Source organism: Acomys minous (genome assembly GCF_964271855.1).
Source record: "Acomys minous genome assembly, chromosome: 3".
Lineage (NCBI taxonomy): Eukaryota > Metazoa > Chordata > Mammalia > Rodentia > Muridae > Acomys > Acomys minous.
In genome coordinates, this window is record NC_140485.1 from 101,855,029 (window position 1) to 101,875,920 (window position 20,892).

General features: G+C 42.9%; 2 protein-coding genes across 2 annotated transcripts in view; one reads left to right on the forward strand and one right to left on the reverse strand.

The window, feature by feature from the left end:
* The window catches only part of TRAPPC3L (trafficking protein particle complex subunit 3L), a 71,927-nt gene that overhangs the window by 12,193 nt on the left and 38,842 nt on the right, over positions 1-20,892 (reverse strand). The window lies entirely within an intron of this gene.
* Positions 88-6,075, forward strand: CALHM5 (calcium homeostasis modulator family member 5). The gene is made up of 2 exons (XM_084775386.1): positions 88-868; positions 4,062-6,075. Exons 1-2 carry the CDS (start codon positions 329-331, stop codon positions 4,449-4,451), a joined length of 930 nt encoding a protein of 309 aa, XP_084631512.1. The 5' UTR covers positions 88-328; the 3' UTR covers positions 4,452-6,075.

Here is a 20,892-nt window from a genome sequence, read left to right on the forward strand (position 1 = left end):
TGCTAGAAAATGTCTGTGCTCTAATTGGTAAGAGAACTTTCCATTCGCAATCAGAAGCACATGGAAAGAATGTTAAGGAAAACCTGTGTCCTTCGCATTTAGTTTTCAGTAGTTTTGTCTGCCCTCGAATGTCAGCGTCCACCAGTAGGAGGCATTATCTGAACATTGTTGGGAAATAAGCATTCCTGGGGAATGACATTGTTTCCTTATCTGGCTGGATGCAGACAGAGGAGGACTGTTGTTTCAAAAGAGCTCCACCCTCAGCCGGAGCCACAGTTGCTGTCTTAGAACCAAGGCAAACGTCTTTCCCTCTTCGTGTGTCTCCAACATGGATGCTTTTCAGAGCATTTTGAAATTCTTTCTTAACCAAAAAACCGCTATTGGCTACAGCTTCATGGCTTTGCTCACCCTGGGGAGCGAGCGTCTCTTCTCACTAGTGGCGTTTAAGTGCCCCTGCAGCACTGAGAATACAGTGTACGGGCTGGTTTTCCTTTTTGCCCCTGCCTGGGTGTTACTGATCCTTGGATTCTTTCTGAATAACAAGGCGTGGAGGCTCTTCACTGGCTGCTGTATGAACCCCAAAAAAATCTTTCCCAGGAGACAATCCTGCCGCTTCTTCTACGTCCTGGGTCACATCACACTGAGTTCACTGGTGGCCCCAGTGATGTGGCTCTCCGTGGCTTTGCTTAATGGGACGTTTTATGAATGTGCTATGAGCGGGACAAGAAGCACAAGGCTCCTGGACCTGATTTGCAAGGGCAAGCCCAAAGAGTGCTCGGAAGAACTTTATAAAGTCTCCTGCGGCAAAAGTAGCATGACACCGGTGGACAATGAGGAGGTAAAGCTCTCCCTGCAAGCCCAGTCTCAGGTAAGGACAAACGTGCCTTTAGCTGCCAGTGTGAGCTTGGAGATGTCTCTCTGTCTTCCTTGCAGCCAGGCCAGGGTCTGAGAGATGCCAGAATATTTTGACACTAAGTGGAAATTGGAACATGACGCAGCAGTAAGACAATCCGAGGAAAAGCTTTTTAGGGACAGGATGGCTCAGGAAAATTGCTGATTGGATTGTGCCGTCTCCATTTCCCAAAAGAGAATACCCTCTGGGTTATGCATATGTAAATACTTAAGTGCTCAAACCCATCTCTCTGGGTTGACTTTGTAAATAATGCAGAACAGAGAATCATGCACTGAGTGCTAACCCTGAGCTGTAAATAAGCATTACTGCCTCCTATCAATTATTTATTTTCAAGCCGCTATCTCAACACAAAAACAAAACAAAACAAAACAACCACAAACACATCTTATTCATCCACTAAAATATAGCTGAGCCACTACTCTTCAAAGTGGCATGTGATGTAATTAGCATGGAGATCCCCTTGAGTAACCACTGTGGCGACTGGTATCCCTATGGGCTAATGCTGTCAGGGCCCAGAGTTTCTCAGATGAAGTGGGGCTGAGCATCTTCAAATGGCCTTCGGTGAAGAGTGGCCACGTTCCCTAGGGAAATTAGGACTCTGAGTTTCTGTGCTGTACAGCTACGGAAGTTCTCACGCTAATTCAGAAGCTCGGAGTTTGGAGCATCGTTTTACTTGGTGGGCAGTAATTTACAGCCTCCGGTAACCAATACAAGGGAGGGACTTGTCATCTTGCCAGGTATCTGAATGTGCACAGATCTCGGTGCGCATTCGTGGCCTGGCCTTGAGAGGAAATCCATGTCCTATTTCTGAGGGCAAGTGAGGTAGTAGGTGCAAGCCGACTCACCCTTTCTCAGGAATACTGTTGGCTTCTGGATAAACGTGCGGGCACATGACAATTTTAAGTTTTAGCAAGGACTTGCCCTGACAACAAACACATCAAAACAAAATCTGCTCCTACAACCTAAAATGGTTAACAGTAAAGATATATTCTTTGTAAATCAATAAGCCAGAGAATGTCCCTAAATCAACTCCTTTGTTGAATTCATAAAGCATAGATTAGACGGAACATGCCACACTCCTGAGTGCTTTTTGTCTTTTGTTGAGGGAAGGCATTAATTACTAATGTTATGATAGTGCGAGTGACACATGGTTTACCTCGGCAGGCACCAGGCTCCATTCAGCCAGTGCCAACCCCAAACACTCACCACTGTGTCAGCTCTTCCTTAATTATGAGCCCACAGAAAGCAGGCACATCTGGTCATGGCTTAGGTTGGCCACAATGACCTGTTGACTTTTCAGTAGAATGAGAAGGACCTACAGGAGGATGCCCAAGAGATGTGGATGAAGGGAGATGTGGCAATAGCAGGTGCTAACCATGAGGTTCAGATGGCAGCTGGAATCACACAGTCCAAAACAATAATTGGGCATGTGGGCGGAGGTGGAAAAGTGCATTCATTCATGGGCGAGGCAGAGCAGCAAGAAGCCCAGCTGGATGACTCTCCGTTCTTAGGGATGGCGGAATGGGGTAGTGGAAAGCGCTCAGCCCTGGAGTCAGCTGACATTGAATCCTACCACTGCCACTGCCCGGGTCAGTGATACAGAACTCTGAACCCCAGTTTCCTTACAATGCGGGGGGGGGGGGGTAGGAAACAACGATAACACCTACTGTGGAAAGTTATTTAGAGAGAATGAGTCATAAGTAGGCACAAAGCTTCTAGAGCCTTCTCAAGGATTCCAAGGTAAGGGGAAAACTGCCAGGACCTGGAAAGAGACAGACAGGACACAATCAGGGGCCGGGCTGGGCACAATCAGCCTGTTGTAGCTGGCTGGAGTCCTGGGTACTGTTGGTCAAGGAGGACAAAACTCAGCAGTCAGGAGAGAAGGGGACAGAGGGGAATCTGAAGCTGATCCAACAGTTTCTAACTCATCAGGATTAGCTCACGTAGAGTGGAGATAGCTTCTACCCAGGGGCCCAACCACAAGTCCATTAGTGACTGAAGGAGAGCTGAAGTGCTCACACATGGCAGTGATGGTGCCTCACCTGGCTAGTGTAGAACAGAAAGAAACACCTGGCAACAGGGAGGTAACAGGAAGAGCTGATGAGCTTCTTGCCCAGCTTCTCCCAAAATACCTTCTGAGACGGGGGAACCTTAATATTATAACAGAGACTGAGCCACAGGGAACACCAACACCCATGGTGAGGAGAAATTTAGGTGTTGCACCTGAGGAATGCCAACTCAGAAATGACATTTACGTCAAGGGGAGACCCTTTTAGTATCCCCACTTCTGGGCCAGAGTTTGGGACCCACTGAGTGAAAGCTAAAGTGATGGTCTGAGCAGACCCATTTGCATGTTATTGTTTGTTTGTTTGTTTGTTTTTTGTTCTTGACTGAGCCCATTGGCTAAGGGTCCTTTGAACTGAAATCAGGAGGTGCTTTCAAGAAATCTGTTACTCGAACATAAAATTAACTCAAATTATGAAAAGTTAAACTGGAGAAACAAATTTAGAAGATAGGTTAACTATAGACGCTTGTGTTTAAAGTAAAAAAAAAAAAGATCATTCATATTTAGAAAAGAGTTTGCTCTTTTTAACTTTAGAAATTAAGGACAAATAGTCCTCAAAGTTTGGAATGACTCACAGCCCCCTGCACCCCCTTTCCTCTCTTTCAGCATTTAAAAAGGCTTTAAGTCCTTACAGCTTCTGCTCTTTACTGTATTATGTCTTTTCTTTCTTTTCTGTGAGAAATGAATTCAGGGACCCACAGAGTGGTGGTGCTTGAACACCTGGCTAGCAAACTGATCATCCATTCATATGACCACCATGACTCATTAGAAAGAATTCTTCCTTCTCCTAATATTATCTCAAAGTGCTTTGGCAGTAAGTTATTGAACAGCCACTGTTTCCCTTGCCAGCCTTCTAGTTATTCTTTTGTTTAGCAACAACATTGGGTAGAAGGATGGGTAGTCGGTCGACTCTCTCTTTATGTTGACCGTCAACGAGCACTTAAAGGTAAGATGAATAATTTTAAATGAGGCAGTAGTAATGACTAAGGTATTAGTATAGCTATATACTGTCCTGTGATATTATCCAGTTCCCTGAGGTGCCGTTTTGCTTCTCTGTGTCCTCAATATTGCTTTCGTCCTAAGATTCTAGGATGGTGCCTGATTTGTTCAGCATCCTTCTTCTCTCTGCTGACCACTTGTTATGGACGCTGCCGATCTCAAGTCAGCTACCTGCAGCTGAGTTTTTGGAAGACATATGCACAGAGGGAGAAGGAACAGTTGGAAAACAAACTCCTGGAATGTGCCAACAAGCTGAGTGAGAGGAACCTCAAATGCTTTTTTGAAAACAAGAGTCCAGATCCGTTTCCTATGCCCTCTTTTGCTGCCTGGGAGGCTGCATCCGAGCTGCATTCCTTCCACCAAGACCGGGAACACTACAGTACCCTTCACAAGGTGGTAGACGATGGTATGGAGCAAACCGCCCAGGAAGAAGAGACAACCATGATCCTTGTGGGTACCGCCCAGAGTCTGTGAATCATCCTCCATCACTGGCTCAGGGGTCCGGTTGGTACACCCGTTCAGAGTCTCCTGCTGTCTGCGCAACCACTTGCATCTCTGCATTTTCTCAGCATCAGAGCTGCTTTGGAAGGCAGTAGCACGGTCTAAAACTGTTCTGAAGCCTCGTGGTGCTGTGTCTAGAACTGCTCCAATGGATGCTGAGCGATGACCAAGACACTTTGAGTTAGTGGAGGGTTGGGTCCAGGAGGTCCAGTAGTTGCTCCAAGCTCTAGGATTTTACGATTCAGCCTTCAGAGTCTGGCAAGGTGGCCTACCACTCTTTGGAAGTATCTGGCCGTGGTATTGGAGAACAGATCTGTGCACAGTGGCCAGCTGCAGAGTGCCCAGCTGGGACCCTTTCAGAAACATATATCCAATACCTTTCAAGAAGAGAGGAACTGTAACATTTAGCTAGCATCTCTTTCTACAGAATACCTCCATTCTCCAGAGTCACTGACTGAAAGAATATAATGTGCCACATTTTCCCCAAATTCTGAAAGCCTGCCGCTAGGGGCAAGGTGACCTCATGACTACTGTGAGTGGGAGGCACTAACGCCTCCATAGGTAAATCTCTACATTCAAAAGACCATCACAAAAGACACACATATAAGACTGCATTGATATGAAGACAAATCCATTAACATTGTATATTAAAACACTTTTCTCAATTAAAAATTCCATTTTTTCCCCTGGTTTTAAATTTAAAATCACTTTTACTAAAATTTTGGGTCCAGGGCATGGTTCCTGCTATGTTGTGGATATGTCTTAGTTTCCTTGGGCTTCTAGAACAAAATGTCACAGACTGGGTGGCTTGCAAAAACACTAGCTCTCACAATTTGGGAGGCTAAATATTCTGAGGTCAGAGTGTAGCTCAGGCAGGGCTTAGTGAGAGCTTTTCTTCAGGTTGCTGATTGCTTATGCCCTACTGTGAGTCATGTGGTGAAAAGGGCAAATAAGCCTCATGGGGCAACTTTTTGAGGGAGCTCAGGCTGTGCTACAGGCTCTGCCCCATTAATCTAGTGACCCCACAAAGACCCCCCGCCGAATGATATCACCGTTGAGGTTAGGTTTCATTAGATGAATTTTAGAGAGATATAAGCATACTACAGAATAGATTATAGAATAGATTGGTAATAACTTGACGAGAGATGGTCCATAGTAGTCCCAGCATAAAATTGTGTTCCTATTCTATCCTTATCAGAAATAATGTGTTACTATGTAATATTTACTCTTTGTGTGTGTGTGTGTGTGTGTGTGTGTGTGTGTGTGTGTGTGTGTGTGTGTGAAATCTCTGAATCTACACTTAAGACACAGTATGCACATTTGGCACTGTCGCTCACTCACGCCTTATATCACTAGCTCTCCGAATCCCAGGTTTAAGATGGTTTCATCTTCGCTCTTCATTAACATGAAGTCGATGAGAAACTGTGGGAGAATCCTACAGGTCCAAGACCCCTAGAAAAATCTTAAGATTGTGACTTATAATGAGAAATATGTTTGCCTTTGTATTTAGCCTTGGCACAAAATTTCTAGAACCCTTGGAACTCTTACCATGTGTCCTTTTTTAATGAGGTGATGTCTACAGAGCTGAAGATGAGGCTGGCAGCCAGGAACAACCATTTGACTAGAGGTCAAAAGTGTCTGCCTCATCCTCTGACCTCCAAAGAGTAGACAGGGATTGGGCATTGATTTGATCCTGGCAGGAATGTTCAACCTTTTTGACATCACAACATGATGCTGTCATCTATTAAGTTCATGCACCAGAACTGGCTGGGCAGTCAGGACACACACACACACACACACACACACACACACACACACACACGTGCATGTGCACACACCACCACAATTAGCACTCACTTATATATACACATATACATACCACACTCATATGCACAAATACACACACCACGTTCATACTTGTAAGTACACACATATATGTCTATATACACACTCATTCACATGTATACACATAATATTCCATACACTCATATACACACATACACATGCATACACACATATACACACACACTACTTCACACACTCATATACATGCATACGCATACACACACACATTCACACATAAACACTCCACATACACACTCACACACATAGACATATATACACATATACCAAAAGTACTGGAAAAAAATCCAAACACATAATAATAAGTATGGTGCTTTCCTGAGTCTTGTGGGCAACTCTAGTGAATAAACCAGCATGAAGAAAGAGGCAGGAAAATCTTTAACTGGTAGCTGCACCCTGCACAAGTAGCCTGGGAGTCTTCTGCTCACGAATGGCATCCAAAGTCAGGAAAAATTCTTGGGAAATGGGCTCTAAGCCTGCGTGGGAGACATGCATAACTGCAGAAATGATGTGAATTATAGGACACTCAATTTACATTGGGGGATTTATCAGCGTGAAAGAAGACACCCACCCTTGTAGGCTAAGAGGGTCAATAGGGAAGGATTAAAAAAACAACATCCTTCAGGTTTCAGGGGAGCAGTACTGAGAGTGCGTGTTGGGTTTGGGGATACAGGGATGAGACAAGGCAGAGGTGTCAAAATGAGGATAAATGAAAGTTAAAAAAAGAAAAAGAGCATCTTTTCCCAGCCCTTTCTTGATTAGGAGCTTGTCCATCTCCACATGTTTACCGATCCTTAGGAAGCAGATGGGACCCAGCCAATAGCCTTGCATCTCTTGGGTTGGGCCAGAGGCAGAGGCAGCAGTTTTACAAAAGTAGCTTAGGTGCAGAAGGCCAAGGAGTGAGGCGAAATCACTGGGGCGTTATCTTTGCCTCCCTCTACCTCAGGGCCCTTCTATAATCAACCAGCCTATACCCAGGGTTAAGGATGCTCCATTTTAAGGATCTCCAAGCTGACGAGCCAGCAACCTGTACTTTTTGCTTAGTAAGGAAGGAGAGAAACTGCCACTCCTATTCTGAACAAGTCACCTTGAGATGAGTCAGGTTCTCTTCCTGACTCCTGACTCCTGGCCTGATTCCTGTGGAGTGGTGTTTTATGCAGGATGTAAACAAGCTCAAGACACCTTACCTACTCCCCCAGCAGCCTTAGAGGGGGCGGGTGGAGACAGGGAGAGCAAATTGGTATCGGTTCTTTGGTGTCCAGAGGGCGCAGTTCTCTGGAGGTGGGGAAACAGGTTGGTCTAAATAGAGAGCTCTACAAATGTGGGTAGTTTGTTATCGCAGGTGGGGCTCCCTAGAAGGAACCTCAAGCTTAGGGAGCTTGTGTTAGTGACATTCCCTCGTTGTCTTCTGTTGTACAAGCCAGAGGATATTTAGTTTCCTTATGAGTAAGACTAGGATCTGTCTCTTTTATTATCCCAAAACCATTAAGAAAATAAATTAAGAGATCAGAATGTTGGGCTGGACCCAAGGGTCTGTATGTCAGTGTGTCTCAGTCTTGCCCTGTGCTTTGTAATAATCTGAGGCTTTGAAAAATCTCAACGTCTGATCCATGCCACATACCATGATATAATTTTCCCTATTGGAACCTGGACCTTGGAATTTTGAAAAGTACCCACATGGCTGTTTCCAGGGAATTCATGGAAATGGTAAGCGCTGAAGTTGTGATAGTTATAATACTATCAGGTTTTCATAACCAGACCTGTGTCTCCAGGTAGGGGAAAAGCCCTAATTAGAACTATTTACCAGTGTGCACTGTGCAACTTTAACTTGCCAGTGTAAAACCATTAAATAAATAGGTAGGGAAATGAATAACTGTTTAGTTGTGCTATACAGGCCAGGTCAGCCTAAAACTCACTATGTCACCTTGTAACCAAAGATGGCCTTGATTCTACGAGTTCTGGGATTGAAGACCTGCATCACCACACCTAGTTTTGTTTGTTTGTTTTGTTTCTTGGAAGTGCATAGTTCTAGCCAAGTCAATATTTTGGCTCAGTTCTGGTGCATATAAACCTCATTTTTTTTTTTTTTTTTTGGTTTTTCGAGACAGGGTTTCTCTGTGTAGCCTTGGCTGGCCTGGACTCACTTTGTAGACCAGGCATAAACCTCATTTTTACAAAATCTAAATATCAGGGTGTTAACCGGGGTTCCTCCGTGAAACAGAATCGGTAGCATCAGTACGCACACATGCAGATACATGAGGAGGTGTTTGCTGTGGCAATCAGCTTATACAATGAAGAAGGCTGGAGAGTCTCCTTCCAGTCCATTTACAAGCTGGAGAATTAGGGAAATGGGTAATATGGTTCAGCTCAACTCCGAAGGCTCAAGAACTAGAGAAGCCAATGTTACAACTCACTTTGAGGCCAAAGGACAGAGAATCTGTAATACGCATATTGAAGAACAGAAGACAGACACACCTACTCTTCAGGAAGAGTGGGAAGAATGGGGAGTGGGTAATGACGAAGAGGACAGAAGACAATGAGGAGGAAAGGGAGATTGTAACCTGAGAGAGAGAGAGAGAGAGAGAGAGAGAGAGAGAGAGAGAGAGAGAGAGAGAGAATGGAAATCCACACCTGCTCTGTCCTTCTTGGGTTCTCCAGGCCACCAGTAGACTTGCATGGTGCCCACTCACATTGGGTGAGGGTGGACTTTCCTACCCAGTTGACTGATTCAAATACTAGGTCACACCCAGAAACACCCCCATAGACATACTCCCAAATAGGGGTTTACTAAATAAGTATCAATCTAATCAGGTTGTCAACCAAAAATTAACCATCACACACGGTGAATGAAATAGAATAACTCCCGACAAAAGGCGGAACTCCCTGATCCTCAGAATTAGGCAACAATAAGAACAACAAAAATACAATGGAATATGAACCTGGATCAATACAAGGTGCCACAGCGTGTTCGTCGATGTTTTGCAGTGTCCAAGGTTCTGCTAAAACTGGTTACCAAGCATGAAGTCCAAGTTTAGGGAAGGGTAGAGGCAGAAGCAAAGGGAGAGGAGAATGTGGAGGGGGAGAGGGAAGGGGAGAAGCAACCTAACAGCCCCAATTGTTCCAAACACTGAAGGTTGGCTGGCAAGCCTGGGAGTGAAGAGACCCTTTTGTAAAGCCTGGTCCTAATATAGCAGGCATAGCATGAAAAAGGGGCCAGGAAGCTTTGAAAGGTCCTCAGTGTGAGACTCTCATCTAACGAGGATAAGCCATTCCTACATCGTTGAGCTAATCCATATGAGGCTGTGTCCTGTTCGGATTTCTCACCCAGAAACACCATGACCTTCAGTAAATACTTATTGTGTAAAGTCACTAAATTAGAAGGCCACCTGAAACAATGTATAGTATGAACTAAAAAAAAAAAAAAAACAACCCATAAAATCTATTTTTTAAACATTAAGAAAAAAATGTAGTTCTCTGTATAATTATACAAATGTTCTCCTTTTCTTTGCTAGTGACACTTTCTTCCTTATAGTAGCACCATAACACATGTGTCATGATTTAATAAGCACAAATTACTGCTTATCCAAAATATTTCCACCAAAGTTTGAAGTGTGTTTTCAAACTATGTTTTGGTTAAATTCTATCTGAAAAGAACATAGTGCTGTGGGCTAAATTCCATTTAAAATAAACATGCTATTGGAGAAGTAGCACATTAAATTACTATTTGTTGTTGATACCTGAGTCAAAATAAGAGTCAGGGAGGTTACAGAGTAGGTTGGTTTTGAGTAAGCTGAAGGCAGATGGATTGGCCCTCAAATCTTGCTTCTCTGTGCATTGTCTCAGAGCCTGAGGGGGAGCTTGTTAGAACTTAGAGTCAGACTCCATACCAGCTGGATCAAGTATGGTCTGAAAACACATAGGTAATTCCTAGGCAAGTGAAACTTGAGCTTAGAGGGTTCTCAAACTTGGCTCATGTTGAAATCATCTGGCTTAGTAAAATATAGCTTGCTGGCTTCCTTTTCCAGAGTGTCTGAGTCAATAGGTCTAGGGACATTTCTAGCAGGTTCTCTGCTAATGCTGATGTCACTGGTTCAATGCCTACATTTTGAGAATTTGAGATAGATCCAAGTGTGGGGCCAGCTATTCTGGGAAAGGAGACTAGATAGAATCCATACTTTTGGATTCTGTCCCAGACCTACTCACTCAGACATCTTTGTTATATCAACCTATCCAAGAACTTGGGGGCCTTTCTATTGGTTCAGAGATATTCTTGATGCTTTAGGAATGTTTTAAAGGCTATCTAACGTAAGTTTCTTGCAAAATTTATTTGTCAGTATTCTTTGTTGCTAGTCTCAGTGGTGTCTCTTTCCATTATATCTGCAAAGGGGTTGTTATCTGAGTACACGAAAGCTATTATTTTGTGCCATTTTATGCCCCTTATTGATCTTTTTATTGCTTGTAGAGATTTTCAGAACTAGAAAAAGAAACTTTTACAACTCCTAATGACATAATGGATGTAGACAATAAATATTAAATTCTAAACTATTAGGTGAAAGAAGAGAGTCAAATTCTGTGTAACGTGAAGCCACTTATCTATGTTAATATCCCCAAAACCAGACATTTGATCTCTTGTGATGCAAGGTAAGAGTAAGCACCACGCAGTACTACTTGGGGAGGTACTGGCAACTAAAAAAATGAAGCCCTAAGAAAAGTAAGCATTTAGAGAAAGCTGCTAGTGTATAGGGAATGTTAGCAAAATAAAGCAAAGTAGTTAATGTAAAAGAATCGACCAGCCAAACTCCAATTTAGATTATTTGACTTTGCAGTTGGGTCTGAACTGTCTTCTAAAGAGCCCTGTAGGTGAGTTGTCAGCTTACGGTGTTGTTGGAAAGTGGTGGAACCTTTAGGAGACAGTTTCTCATGATAACTGGGTGGGGTGGGGGTGGAGGGATAGCCTCGAAAGAGATGCCAGGACTCTACACCTGCTATGTTCTCATTAACAGCGCAACATTGCCTGTATGCTCATATTTAACAACTAATAATATTTCTAAATATGCTTTCAGATAGGTAAAGGTTTCTGTTATAAGATCTGTTCTTTTCTCCTGGAGAATCATTTTTTAATTTTAAGCTTAGAAAATTGACTTGGTGAGTCCACTCTTTATACCCCTGTCTTCTATCGTTCTCAAGGACTGCATCCTTTGGATTCAGAACCAAACTACAGCTACATTCCTGTTGGTATCTCATTAATTAATTTAAAAACTGTAGCTAATATTGTAGTGTTGTTGTTGTTGTTGTTTTAAATTTCACCTAAGTTCCACAAGCATACCATGGGGGAAAGAGTATTACTATTTCCATTTTTCATAAAATACATTAAAGTTCAAAAAGGTTGCCATGGTTAATCAAGTCACTGGCTTCTCATGCTGCTCCCTTTAAAAGCATGTGCTCTCATTTGTAATTTGGAGATACTGAATGCGTACATCTCTCAGTCTGCCACCTTAAATCGTACACAGTAGTACGTGGGTTCCCAGTGAGCAGACTTTCTGATGTGTTCTCGGGAATAAAATGTTTGTCTTTGAGTGTCTAGGTCTCTGTTGGGCACACTGGACTCTTCTGCACCCACTATCTGGACATTTGGCACAGCTCTGTTCAGCTCTGCTTCTACTCTATTAATGGGGCCATGGTTTATGTTTGTTTATTCTTAGTCTAAAATGACAATTGATAAAATTTTCATTGGTAGGAAGTCCATAAAAGGCTTAGAATTCTCCCTAAACTTTAAATTTTACAGACCTATCATTATCTGTCTGACCAGCTAGCTCACTTTTTATAATTTCCTAAACCTGCAGCTATATCAAGACAAGAAGAAAGTATTTACAATCTCTAATGTCATATAAATTGTAATGAAAACAAATTAAAGTGAAGAAACTTAAATAATACATCTAATTACATTTGCTGGGTCACTTCAAAGAAGAGGATAAAATGAGAACCTGGTGTTAATAAATAACTGACTGTTAGGACAAAACTTTAAAATGTATTCATCCTCGGTAGAGTATACAGCCTAAGTCTTGGGAAATGGTGACAGGTTGCACTGTAAAAACATTTGAGCCCTCAATGTCAACATAAAGAAATGTGCTTCTTCAGTAACTACAAGCGCTGATGGTTTAAACAGGACAGGGTTATCACTCCCAAGGGCTTTGTTGGAATCTCCATGGCAGGATTCGGAAACACAGGGGACAATGACCAGGGCTTTACAAAAATTTGCTTCCTTAAACAGACTCTGAGTTCACTGACCCTGCATGTGAAGCAAAGCAGTTTTTGAAAATTTAGGTTCCGAATTACTGTTTGAACAGTTTCCATGTCTTTGGAGCAAGATTTCTTCCCCCTGAGTTCAGCCCGCCTCCCCAACCAGGGGACCAGGTGCTTTTTATAAACCGAGCTCTTTCGCCAGTCTCACATCTTTGGAATATTTTCTCTTTTTACTTCAGTACACCTTGTCTTATTGTCTTATCTTATTTGAAGACTTTAATGGGCGTGACGTGAGAGTTCCACCTCACTCCCACAGTAGTTGGGACATGGGACGACACACTTGCTCTAAACCCTTCCTCTAAACGCGAACGTTCATTAGAAACACGCAGGGAACATTTAAAATGTTCTATAACCTTTGTCTTATTGAGAGACCATGGCTCAACTGGTCCAGTTAGCCTGGAGAACGGGACTTTCTGTGATGGATGCTCAGGGGCTTGATGGAGCCAGTAGTAAAGAACTGCTGCCTGGAGATTCAGGAGAGGTCAGGGAAAGTCTGAACCAAGTTTCCTTTTTGAAATGACCTATAAATCCAGACAGGCAGGGGTGGCCCAGAAGTCAATTGGCCTTCCCCATGTCTCTGAGTCCTGATACTCAAAAAGCTTTGTAATTCATTGTAAATAGCTGCACTGATGAAATGCTCCCAAAGCTACAGGAGTAGGCTTGTTTCAAAGGTTTTGGGGCTAAGGCATACTCCCTAAATGTGTTACTTTGGTTTTTTTACTCCTGAGTTAAAGACACCTGCAAAATGTTAGGAGCAGGAGGTCACTTTGACCTTCATGTTGTTTTTAAAAGCAGGTGATGGGATCCCCAAACAAGATGCTCTCTGTCTATACCACGGGGAGCAATTCCATTCTTGTCATGTAGGATGGGAAATGGGGGCTGAGAACACTCTCTACAGCCTTCATTAACTCAACTCTAGTCTCCCAGGCTTCCTGCCCAGTTAATTTAGTTGCTCTTTGGCAACATATTATCCTTTCTAATTAGTATGTAAGTATTCAATCCTTTGGTTCTCAGTTTCTTAATGAAGGCTCCCACACATTGTAAAACTTACATTAAATAAGTTCAGGCACTTTTGGTAATTATATCAATTATAACTCAGGCTCAATGTAAAACAAACAAAGAGAAAACCTAAGGGCTTAGAGGTGAATGATTTGACTTTTCTGTAGATTTTTGTTGTTGTTTTTATGAGTTTGATTGAGAGGAGTTAAGCATTACCAAAAACAAAGAAACAAACAAACAAAAAACAACAAAACCAAACCCTGGAGCTAGAGAGCTAGCTCAGTTGAGAATGAAGCCTCCAGGTGGAGCCCAGGGACTCACATAACATGCCAGACATAGTGGTGCACTTATAACTGTAGAGCTGGGGAGGTGGACACAGGGAGGTCACTGGGGCTTGCTGGCCAGCCAGCCAGTCTAGCCTACTTGGTGAGCTTCAGGCCAATGAGAAACCCTCTGTGAAGAACAAGGCTGGTGGCTCATTTTGTCCGCCCCCACACCCCAAGATAAGGTTTCTCTGTGTAACCTGGTTGTCTTGGAATTCACTTTGTAGACCAGGTGGGCCTTGAACTGGAAGATCCTCCTGCCTCATGAGGGTTGGGATGAAGACAATGTGCCACCATGTCCAGCTAGGCTGGTAACTCTTAAGGAATGACAGATGTTTGTCCTCTGTCCTCTGTCCTACACTAACATGCTTGCAGGTGCACACGCTTTCACACACACACACACACACACACACACACACACACACACATTTATATGCACACATATCCATCTACATAGTCATACAGTATGCACAATAAATAAATGAATAAAACTAAGAGGTGTCTATGCAAAATGAGGCAGCCTACTTTACATGTGCTGCCATGAAATATTTAAAACTTCTCTTCTGAATATTTGGTAATAGTGCCACGGAGAGAAGATGCCTGAAAGACATCTGACTTAACTGCTACAAAACTTGACCACAAACAGAAGAGGAGGACAGACATTCATTAATAAGGTAAAAGGATGCAGGGGTTTTGTTCAAGGACTTTCTGAACCCACTGTCAATCAAACTTTAATAGACACTTCTCTCTGACTAAAGGAAAAACATTGTTCTCAAATATAATCATTACAGTTTAAAAGGTCATTTCCCTGAAGGCACCTTTACTTCATATTGGAACCCTAACAAAAGCTGTTCGTATGGCCTCTGGGTTCTTCCCAAATCTGTCTTCCAAAGTCAGTGGCTGCACACACATGCTTTCCACAAGAAACAATTTCCTACATATCTCGTCTATGTATCCATCCCTGCCGAACAGAACGTACCAAGTGTGCATTAGATTATATTATAGTTTCTTTCTACTGAAAGGGAGAAATTTTTAAGTGGTTACATATTTCTAAAAGTTTCTTCTTTTTAATAATCTACCTATCAAATTTCTAGTCTAAATAATAACAATTTTTAAAATATTTTATGAGTTGGTTTGGCCGGTGATATTATCATTTCTTTAAATATTGAAAGTTTCATGACTACAAAGAATTTTTCTTTCCTTTTAATTTATTTCTACTCCTTTTTTCTCTGCCCAAAAAAAACGTTTGGTAGGAAAATGGTCTGGCATTCAGCTAACTCTGATGCCAGTCTTCTCTGGAATGCTGTGCTATGTTGGGCTGTGACTTCTGAGGAATTTAATTCCCATTTACTAAGGGCTCCCACTTATTTTAATATATGATAGAGGAAAAAAACAGAAGAAACGAAAGCATTTCGTTATGCTTCTGTGTTAGGCTGTGAGTTAGGTTTTGCTGAATAGCTTTGGCAAAAGAAGAAGTCAAGCTTAAAGGTAATCTGATTAGCACCCAGTTTTTCCAGTTGAAGAATCAGAGGATGTGGTGACTCCAGTCCTGGGGTAGAATGTGGCACCCATGCTACTTTGGCCCTCGTTCCTGCTTTGTCGGCACTGTGCTGAGAAGTGCTCTCTTTGGCCTGGCCTTCGGTTTCCACCCAAGGTGTCGTGAGCCTTTGTTCTCCACATCTGTGCAAACTCTCTGTTTTAGCAAATGGACTTTCTGCTTAGCCTTCCCACCCAAGTCCTCAGCTTTATGCACGGTAAGGGCTGCCTGGGTCTTCACCTCAGAATTCTTGGCATTATTCCAGGATCTCGTTTTTCTACTCCAATCTTTGGTTTCCCGAGAAGCCTATGAAACAGCAGTTCCCAACACTTATTCCCATATAAGAGAGTGGCAAGGTATCCAAACAGTTTAAGGTTCAAGGCGAACTCTGAAACAAGTGGTTTCCTCACGGACACCCTCCTCTCATCCTCCTCATGAACAAGTTGTCCCGCATAGAGCTTTGAGTCCCCAAGATGGGAAAGTCTGAGTAGGCTATGCGGAAATGTTGTGTTTCTCTCTGTCCTAGGTAGTAATGTGGGGGAGTCAGAGGCTCTTCTAGAAGGCAGGGGTGGCATTGTCACCCGGAGAAGCTGATAGCTAGGCAGGCACCGCGATGTGCTCGCAGCTCTGATGAAGTAACAGCAGCAAGAATAGGTCACCTTCTGGGAAAATTATCAGCAAATATCAGTCCAGTGAGAGATTTTTAACAGAGAAAAGCTGAAACAAATGGCATGGAACCAAAGAGTTTCTGTTAGGTCCAAAGTGGCCCCAGATGACAGGGCTGCTGACAGTGTCTTAGGTGACAGTGTGGGCCTTGCCCTAGCAGGACCCTGGCTGGGAAATGGAAGGACTGCAATCAGGCAAACAGAAACCCAGGCTCAGCTTTCCTCGGGAAGCTCGTGAGACAGGCCATTACTTTCCTTATCTACCCCCAATCGTCAACAAAAGGCGTCTGGTTCCCAATTATCCCGAGCAACCTGCAACAGATCAAAGTTCCCACGCAAACCTTAGTCTCTTCTGGCCTTCACCCCTCTTCCTGTTGCTACCTGTCCCCGTAAAAATGACCACGCTTTTCTCCAGCAGTTTGTGTCCCCCAATAAACATTTCTTTCTACTCATGGAGTGATCTAGGTCCGTGGTTTCACTGTGCCTAGAGTACAGGTTCCTGGGTCTCCTCTGTACCCTCTGACTATATTTCTTAGCATGCTCCTTAAAAAAAAAAAAGTTGTAAGAGAAAGTGTGTGTGCAGTGCGTATGTGTGCATGTGCGTGTGTGTATGCATATGCATGAGTATGTGTGTGTGTGCACGATGTGCGTACATGTGTGTGTGTGTGTGTGTGTGTGTGTGTGTATACAAAGGAAGCAGTTAGGAGAGAGTAGAAAGAAGCTGTAAAATGGAAATACAATTTCCTGTCCCTTTTTTTTTTTTTTTTAGTAAAAGAAAGACCATCGAGAGGTAGTGCTGGGCATCATAAGGAAGCTAGCTCTAAGTGTGAAATACGGCAGCATTCAGGATGAATAATTTTAAAAATATTTTATGGTAAATAATTAAAAATTGTTTAGAAAAAGAGATCTAATCAAAAAGAAGGAGGAAGAGGAGGAGAAGAAAAAGTAGAAGGGAGAATAAGTAAAATACAGAAGTACAAAGTACAAAAGCTTTTTTCTTTTTGTTTTTACAAAAAAGAAAAATAGGCCTCAAATATGTTGATGTCTCTGTTTTGAGAAATCTGGTTCACATTCATTTTATCCGGGCAGCTCTCCTAGTCACATAAAAAAAAAAAAAAATCAGGTCACCTCAGGCAACATAATTTGAAGAAACACAGAATGCCCACAAAAATGACTGGAAACATTTGCGGGGAAAAAAGAAACAAAAGAAAGAACTAGAGGACTAGGATAATTTTGCATGCTTGCTTCCTTTCTAAACTCAAAGGAAAACCCAGGCTGTGTCCTACATCCCAGCATCACTTTCCTCAGGAAGCTGTCTGCCTCCCCTTTCTCAAAGTATCCATTTGCGTTTACTATGCTGAGAAAATGTCTGCCCTACTCTCACTAAACGGTCTCAAATACTTACTTTCAACAAACAATGTGGTTTCACTTGGACTGCTTTCCAGGAGAAGCATTTTTTTCTTTTTTAAGGTTTACTTACTTGATTATTATCTGCAAAACACTTAAGGAAGGCAGTTCTCTGCACTGCAATACCCATGGTAAGTACGAATGAAGCCTGCTACACTGAAGTTCCCCGCAAATTCTAGCCTCTGGGAGAAAGAAAGGAAACATCAGGGTCTGGAATGGAGAAGGTGGGCAGAGGGTTCTGAGGCAGTAAGAGTTACATTTCACTAGTTTCCTAGGCAGGATTTACTCTAAATCTCAGAATGTTTTTAATACTCAAGCCGTGTGAGGGGTTCCCATGATGCCATGCTCTGCCTGCTGACCCTGACACTGTGGTCACAGCTAATGGGCACCTATGGGCATTTGAGGGCCTGGCAGGCAGTCTTGTTTCTCTAGGGATCTGGAAATGACCTAGCATTAAAAAACTGTCCAGGAGGCCCATAATTGAATGGGCGGATTAGAAATACATTTTTCGGACCTCCAAACGTGATACACAGAGAAAGTCACAGTGGGTGGCTGACTGGAAGAAAACAGATAACACCAAGAGAAAAGAGTGGTTCTTGCTGAACAAGCAAGATGCCTGAATTCAGCACCTGGAGCTCATACGCGATGAGAGGACCAGCACTTTAAAGTTGTCATCTAACCTCCACATACAACACATGGACAGACGGCCACATGCTTGTGCGTGTGCGTGTGTGCACGCGCATGCACACACACACACACACACACACACACACACTCTCTCTTTCTCTCTCTCTCTCTCTCTCTCTCTCTCTCTCTCTCTCTCTCTCTCTCTCTCTTTTAATGGGCAAAAGCTACAAGACAGGATCCTGTGCAGCAACAGAAGAATTGAGAGACAGAGAGACAGACAGACAGACAGACAGACAGACAGACAGGCAGGCAGACAGACAGACGGAGAAGGAGAGGGAGAGAACAAAATTTTAGTAGCTACTTGCAAGAAGAAACAAGCAACCAGCAGAGGAATCACCAAAATGGGAAGAGATTGCAACAGGGGCTGCAAAGGCCTGATGAGACTGATTGAGCAATTTTCTAAGTCTTTTCTTCTTGGGACCTGAAAATCACATCCCAGAATATACTTCAGTAAACCCTGTGATGAACCCTAATTCTGGCAACTGGGGGAGTCTATCTATCGCATTTCGGCTCCAGGATAAGTTTTAGGATACATTTCAAATATTTTTCATAATAATGAGAAATATAATTAGGAATTACTTAATTACTTGTTTAATGCTTACATTTTGTAATTGTGGCTGACCTCAGAGTAGAGGAATGAATGCTTCTCTTCTGAAACTGCCCATAGTCATATGGAGAGGCGACAGTAAAAATAAAGATTTTGATGAAATTATCAAGATGAATCACTGTCTATTATTTAATGAGAGTCAGATACTTTCCTCTTCTTGACTCTGCTGTTTTGCTTTTGTGGTTTGTTACTGTGACTACCAGATCTATCTGGGACACTGAGTTTTCAATAGTGCAAATATTACTTAGATCACAAGGTTCTTCTACATGTGGTAGGAATTAGGGCAGAACAGGAAAGAGTGGAAATTGTCAACATAGACAAATGTGGACTACAGATCTCTTTCTTTGCTTCTGGAAAAAAACAGGAAAAGAGATACACTGCATAGACGTGATTTAAATTTTTTTCCTGAGGTCACATTAACAGCACTTAATGAAGTCTATATGTGTGGCATAGCAGGTTGAGTAATAGCAATGTTGGACAACTTGCTCCCTTTAAGAAGCTGACTCATATAATAGAGAAATGAAATTGCCTAGAAATATCACTGGGCAATACAATAATGTACCAAATCAAACAAAGTTTACATATACTGTCCTAACTTGGGAAGCTAGTCTTCTTGATTAGGACCTCACGTTGATGCCTAGCCTCCTTGACTCAGGGGAATCCTCCCACCTTGACCTGTTGTGGAGCTGGGACTATTAGCCCGACCACAGTGCTAGCAGTCTCTGTTCTCCTCACGGCACTGTTGCTACAGTAAGATGGAGAACTGAAACGCATACAAAGCAAACAGATCAATAAAAAGTTGTGGAGGATCAAATGCAAAAATAACTGTATTTCTCAGGCTGGTTAAAACCTTAGAGCCAGGAGCTGGCCCTGCTCCTTCCCAGCTGTGGCAGTGGTTGAGCTGGCTGGGGCAGTGCTGGCGAGCTCGCCTTGGTGCTGCCAGCACAGGTGAGCTGGCAGGCTGAAGAATTTAGTTACCACCTAGGCCCAGATCCATGGCTTTGAGTTGGTCCACTCGCACCAGCATCTACCTCATCTATGAACTTCTAGAACATGTAGTGAAAAGGCCAATCCTGCAGGTCCAAAGCTGTGACACACGGCAACAACAGGATATCTGAGAGGGGTTCTGTGAGGATTGATGATGTAGCAGAGGCCAGAGGCCTCGAACCAGACCAATGACTCATTGCAATGAACATTTGCAAGTAAAGATGTGCAGCCAAAAGGGTATACTATGGGGGCACACTGTGACACACTATAGTTTCCACAATGAGATGTTTTGTTTTATTCATTTGTTTGTTTTAAAATTTTCTTTTGGAGGGAGGCTGCATGAGTGAAGGGTGGATTCAAGGAACAGGGCAATGAGTGCCATTGGGTTACATGGTGTGAAATTCACAAAGTATCAATAAAAAGGAAAAAAACCTCATCATAGATACAAATGTATATTCATGTTGCTCACTTTTTATAAAAGATGTGTTTAAGGAATGAAATCACGGCTTCCTTTTCCTTTCTAAGACTGGTCTGTGCTTATTTGTCTTGGCACTGTATCTCTTGCCCCACAAACTGAATTTCACACTTTGTCCATGAAACCAACACGTACTGCAGAAGGTGAATATGACGTAAAACTCTACGATGCCTTTACATGGTCATCAAGTCTAAGCCCAGAGCACACACTACACTAGCTACGAACAGTATCTGCCCCTGTGCCTTACATGTCATGTCCTTGGGCTTACAGAGAGATTTGGTCTGCAATATCCTGAAGGTCTTTGCCACTCAAACATGTTAGTAGCACCACTAACAGTTCTTCTGTGTAGTAGCGCCTCTAGCAGGTCTGCAGTGTAGTAGCACCTCTAACAGTAATAAAGTGGACATTGGAATTAATAGAGTCATGAGAGCGATTTAGAGAAATCAGTTATTAGAGTTAAGAAACTCGGACAATGGTGGCACACGCCTTTAATCTCAGCACTTGGGAGGCAGAGGCAGGCGTATCACTGTGAGTTTGAGGCTAGCCTGATCTACAAAGCAA